The sequence below is a fragment of the Dunckerocampus dactyliophorus genome, chromosome 13 (genome assembly GCF_027744805.1).
Source record: "Dunckerocampus dactyliophorus isolate RoL2022-P2 chromosome 13, RoL_Ddac_1.1, whole genome shotgun sequence".
NCBI classification, from domain to species: Eukaryota; Metazoa; Chordata; class Actinopteri; order Syngnathiformes; family Syngnathidae; genus Dunckerocampus; species Dunckerocampus dactyliophorus.
The window spans coordinates 30,376,469-30,382,551 of record NC_072831.1 but is presented as its reverse complement, the minus strand read 5'-3'; the positions used below and the strand labels follow the sequence as shown (position 1 = coordinate 30,382,551).

At 41.6% G+C, this 6,083-nt stretch overlaps 1 protein-coding gene across 1 annotated transcript; it reads right to left on the bottom strand.

Annotated features, from left to right (window-relative positions):
- Positions 1 to 279: 279 nt before the first annotated feature.
- LOC129193106 (sterile alpha motif domain-containing protein 5-like) lies at positions 280 to 5,960 on the bottom strand. Its single transcript, XM_054797764.1, has one exon. It carries the CDS (start codon positions 4,591 to 4,593, stop codon positions 4,114 to 4,116), a length of 480 nt encoding a protein of 159 aa, XP_054653739.1. The 5' UTR covers positions 4,594 to 5,960; the 3' UTR covers positions 280 to 4,113.
- Positions 5,961 to 6,083: the final 123 nt, after the last annotated feature.

Below are 6,083 nucleotides of genomic sequence, written 5' to 3'. Positions count from 1 at the left end.
TTCTTGAGACGTCATCTGTGCTTCTGTGTAGAAGGTGTCGGACGTTTCGCTCCTCATCCGAAGAGCTTCGTCAGCAAACTAATAAGTGCTGGTAGCTTAGGCCTTAAATACAGTAAGAGCGAAACGTCCGACACCTTCTACACAGAAGTACAGATGACGTCTCAAGAAGCCTTTTCCTCGATGGACAACTCCTGTACGACTGAGAGCCTACACAGACACATATACATACATACATATATATATATATATATATATATATATATATATATATATATATATATATATATATATATATATGTGTGTGTATATACTGTACACTAAGTCCCCAACTAACAAACACAATTGGTTCCAGACAACCGTTCTTAAGTTGAATTGTTCTTAAGTAGGGTAAAAGGTAATATTACCAATGATATAGGTACTACATGTACGTGTATACATATACAGTATATGTGTATGTATGTAAATATGAGTTTGGATATAGTAGTAATATTAAACCAGGATAATTAATGAAAAAACAACAATAAAAATGATATAATAATACGTAATGATAAATGTTATTTACCTTTGAAGAGGAGTGGTCCAGCATACGTCGTTGTGGTGGAGGAGGAGGAGGAGTTATTGAAAAAAAGGACAAATGGTGGTGGTTAGACTTCTAAAAGAGGTAGTGTTCTGGGGGGTTGTAGAATTAAGCAGGCCTATTAACTCTTCATAAACCTTAATCACACGCTCTGTCCGGGTTGTATCATAAAACTAACAATGTAGCTTTCTATTTCTCCTTTACACTCTTTCCCCACCTTCTTCCTCTACCTGTTGGCCCCATTAGCAGTGTCACAGTGCCCTCTACTGGTCAAGCATGTACAGTAGCAGTATAAATACTGATGGGACTACTACAAGGCAAAAAAAAAAATAAAATATAGACCAGTCAGCTTGCGTTCGTATCCGCGAATGTTCACAAGTCGGATGTTCGTAAGTTGGGGACCTAGTGTATATGTATGTATATATATATATATAAACAATGAGCAAATCCCATGACTGTAAAGTATATCCTGCATGTGGCGCCCCCTGCAGGTTGTGTTGATGATGCTTTGGGACGTTATGCTAGCATGCACGGAATACTGACACCCTCAAACAAACGCTCAATGACTTACAGCACGTTCTAAAAATAGCATTTCACAAAACAAAACAAACAAGAGCTAAAACGGAAAAATCATCAGTAATCAGGACGGAATAAGATCACATTGTTTTAGCAGCAAAACATCATATCATAAAACACAACTAAAGTTACAATATCACAGGAATAAAGTCCAAATTCCCAGAAGAACATTTCCCAGAAGAATTCTCTGGAAAAAAAAACAGCTGAAACTTTACGAGAATAAAGGAGAAAAAAAATTTGCATTCTAACGAGAAAAAAAGTCATCAACATAAGAAGATATGATGATAAGGAAGGAAGGAAGAAAGCAAGCAAGCAAGCAAAAAAAGAAAAGAAAGAAAAAAGAAAGAGAAAAAGAAAGAAAGAAACAAAGGAAAAAAAAGAAAGAGAAAAAGAAAGCAAGTAAGAAAGCTCCCTCGCAGCTCTACACACAATTGTTTCTTTCTTTCTAAAATGTTTTAATACGAAAATGTGAGAGGACTTGAAGTAAAAACAGCACAGAAGGTGTCTTCCGGGTGTTAAATGAGTCCAAAATGGCAACGCTACACAAAAAGACACGACGCATTTGTAGTAAAAATGGAAACCATGAGAAATGACACGTCTGATCCCGCGTACAGGCGCCTCTCGCCAATTCCAACGCTTCAGAGCTCTTAAAGGGCTTGTGCCGTACTCACTTATTTTTACGCTTGCGACTGTTGAAATGCTGCTTTGTCCAACGTTAGTTTCAACTTAAAAAGATGAATAACACAGTTTGACCCTGGAACAGAGGATTTCTATTCTACCTTCTGTCTTGACAGCCCCCCCGGTGGAGGTGCTGAGGTAAGACGGTGCCAAAACGAGCCTTTCACTTCCAAACGTCTTCATTGAAGGCTTCTCGCTGGTCCAGCCAGTGGAGTCGGGTCTGAATGGCCTTCAGCTGTCAGCCGCTCGCGCTGCTTCTTACTTCACCAGGCGCCATTCAGACATTTGGACCGGGATTGGAACCCCAGCTGGTTTTGCTTGGCCTGCCCTCCTTTGTCACAGGACTGGGGGGGTGTGGTCCGCAGGGGTTTTCATGCGTTTACATGGAGCGGACTGCTAACAAAAGCAAGCTTCTCAATGACAGGACCAATTGGCTGCTTTGTAGTCATGGAAACACATGGCCAAAAATACCACATCAGTCAAAAGTTTGGAGACACCTTCTCATGCTACTCAATGACTAGGTGTCCCTAAACCTTTGAAGTAGTAAACACACTGTTAGAGGTTACACTTCCTCAGCATTTACGGTAATACACGGTACCAGACAAAAGTTTGGAGACACCTTCTCATGCTACTCAATGACTAGCTGGCTCTAAGCTTTTGAAATCGTACACACACTACTATTAGAGGAGACACTTCTTAACACCAGGGGTGTCCAAAGTGCAGCCTGGGTGTCATTTGCTGCCTGTGGCACATCCTACAAATGTAATTTAACAAGAAAATGAAAAACAAACAAACAACACTAAAGTGAGAAAAATCATTTTCCAAGAATAAAGTCAAAATATGAAGAGAAAAACGTTATATAAAGTTGGCATTTTATCAAAATGTCTTAATATTACGGACAAAATAACATCATTTTAGTCAAAAGAAGTTCAAATATGAAAGAAAAAAAGACATAATAATAACAATAATTCTTATTATTTGTTAAAAAGGCAATATTAAGAAAAACAAGCAAAATAAGCAAAACGTTATGAGATGTCATGAGAATAAAGTCAAGATATTATGGGAATGAAGTCCTAATTAGGAGAAGAACATTTACAAGAAAAAAGCTGAAAGTTGGTCAGTGAAAAAAACAGTTGTAATTTTACGAGAATAAAGTGAAAATATTCAGAGAAAGAAGTTGCATTGTAGTGAGAAAAAAAAGCAATTTGACAAGAAAAAGAAAAAGAAAGTCCTTCCAGTAGCGCAGAGTTGAAGTCCTGCTCTTGTACGGGACGTCCATAATGGTGGAAGCAACGTTAGCTTCCTGCTCAGGCCGACGCAAGCAGCGTGTTGCTTTTGCTACGTGAGCGACAAGGAAGATCCTGCAGGCCTGTGAGGAGCAACCGTGCGTGAGGAAGTCACACGGGACAAGGTTGAAGATGGATTTCACCGTAAAATGCAGAAGCAGAGACCCAAACACTCGTCTACCACAGGGCTGAAATCTATTGGTGGTGGCAGCAGGCATTTGAATAACAGTAGCAGAGGAGGACGAGGTGGACTTTGTGCTGCCTGAAGCTGCTGAGTTCATGCGTGATGGCGGCCTGCATGCCTGCCACCTTCCGACTCCACATCGCCACCGTCTCATCCATCTTGGCTCATTGCAGCCTTTCTTCCACGATCATCACCGCTGACCGTGGAAGACAGTGGTGGCCCTACAACGTCCCGACACCGAAAGAAAGCATCCAAACCAAAAAGACACAAACACAACACACCACAGTGAAAATGCTGCAATCACGTAAACGCTGCGGGATCAAAAACAATGCAAAAGAAAATGCTGCAAATACCAAAACACACGCACACACGGCATGAGAGAACTGCTGCAAGTTCAGAGAACATAATGGAAGTAAGCCAGGCTACCGGAAAGTAGCTACCAGGAAGTTAGCCAAGATATCAGCCAAGCCACCAGGAAGTGGCTGCCAGAAAGTTAGCCAGGCTTGAGGGATATGCGTTGCAAACCATTTTTTTGTGCAGATAGTTGAAGAATGCTTTTTCTGATCGGACCACAGAGTTAACAGAATAAGAGCGTGCTTCCAATGTGAATTTGTGGTCAAACGATCACAGCCGTTACCGCTTGGTGGATGAAATGACCTTTACTTTGACCTCTGATGCCTTTACCACAACAAAGAAAAAAGAAGAAAGTATTGGGACACGGCTCCCACCTCACCTCTGTGGCAGTAGGCAACCTCATGATGTAGTTTGTGATCGATATGAGAAAGGGCTCTCAGGTATCCCCTAAACGCCCTTCAGAGTGTGGGACGTTCCCCAAAGGCACATGACGGAGAAGGCGCTCCTCCGAGGTCGATTCCATCCTTCGCCAGCTTATCCCTGATCAGGACCTTCAGCTTCAGTTTGGGATAGCTCACAAAGTCTTTACAGTCCATGACTCCCGGGTCGTGGTTTCCGGGACAGGACGGCAGGCGTGTTCCTCTCCCTCCCAACCCGAAGATCTCGAGGTCCGCCCCTGGAGACGGGGCGTGCGGAGGCTCCAGGGCGAAGTAGATGTCCGGCGCTTTCCTCTTGTCCCCGTCCTTCAGCTGCCGCACGGCGGACAGGAGCCGGTTTCTGTGGTACCGGACGCGGACCCCGATGGCGTCCAGGTCGGGCTCTCCGATCCGCTTGCAGACTTCCAAGTCGTCGTAGCCGTTGTCCAGAAAAGCCTCCACGTACTGAGCCAGGTGGAGCTTGGAGAGCCACTCCAGCACCAGGTTTGGGCCCTGGCTCATCCTGGGACGCAAGGTGCACCAGGTTCAGGCACAGGCCACCATCGTGCTTTTCATCCCTGCTGGCAGCGCTGGAGCCCCTCAAGTCCCGCTTAACATGCTAGCCCCGTTCAAATCTCCACATCAGAAGTATGCATTAATAGCAGATGCATAATTATAGGCGCTGTACATCTGCCCTGTTAAATCAATAGATTAAAACCAGCTAAACCTAACCTTTGACCTCTCTAATTCACCCTGACCTTTAGCAACTCTTGTCAGCCCTGACTTTTGACATCCTACGTGAGGAAATGTAGCATTACCTTGAAGCTAGCACGGGGTTTCTACTTTCAACCAAAATGAAAAGTAAGTTCTTTGAGGTAAGCTGTTCGGCTAAAATGGCACGAGACGACTACTTTCAGTTCAAATCGCAGCCAGAAGACGACGTCTTTTTGTAAACCCTGATTTAGCAACTTAACCCTACGCTTCATTTAACTGTGGACAACGTTAAAAGTTGCTTTTCCACGCGCTGCTTCCATCGTCTTATCATTCGACAGTTTACTCGGTTTGAGACGTTGTCTTGCGCCAAAAACGTTCAAACATGATATGACGCGTTAGCGAGCCATCCAGACCGCCGGCGAGCAGGTCCGGAATGGCGAGAATTAAAAAACAGCAAGGCTTTTAAAACTTATCTTAAACTCTCCGGTGACACTCGTCGCGTCTTATTTTGTCCAACTTTGCCGTCCACCGCTCTGCCGTGAATCTGATGAAGAAGTGGATAAAGATGATGCCTTGTTGTAGCGTTTGAATCCCTCCGGGTGGTGGGAGTTCACTGAGAATTTGGCGCCACCTGCGGGGTATTCTGGGAAATGCACGGCCATGTGGCCAGCTTCAAAAGCGGTCAAAAATACATAAACGTGCAGTAAATATTCCTAACAAGAAAACATGCATGAACAATTCCAAATCTAGCGTCAAATTAGGTTCCACATCACTGCTAAACATTATTGTGGTCATTTAAAAATATGTTCTGTTATTCTTAGAGTACAAAAAACAAATCAGCTCCACAATTGAAAATACTATTTTATTAGGATTATTAAAATGATATTATTTGTATCATAATTTTAAAGACAATGAATATATTTAATAGTTTTTACGGTGCCATTTATTTGAAGAGCTTTTCTACATGAACCTACAGTATTTAATAGTTTTTAGTTTATTTAGTTAACTGTGTTAATGTGTTCATTTACTTATTAATCATATATTTATTTTAATTATTCAGTTGCTTTCAAGTAAAAACATTTTTTTAAAATGTACTTAGAACATTTATTCTTAAATGTTTCAAATTATGTAATCATTTTTTTGAAAATGATTTCATTGCTGTGAACTCTTTACATTTTTATATCACGCTCTATTTTCATTTATTATTTTAATGAATTTCATTGCCTTAAAGTAAAAACCTTTAATATTTTTATAAAATATTTTCAAACATTTTATTTCAATTAAAATATGTGCCTTTA

Excerpts from the sequence above, each read along its gene's own strand:
- LOC129193106 (XM_054797764.1), bottom strand. The coding sequence starts at position 4,593 with ATGAGCCAGGGCCCAAACCTGGTGCTGGAGTGGCTCTCCAAGCTCCAC.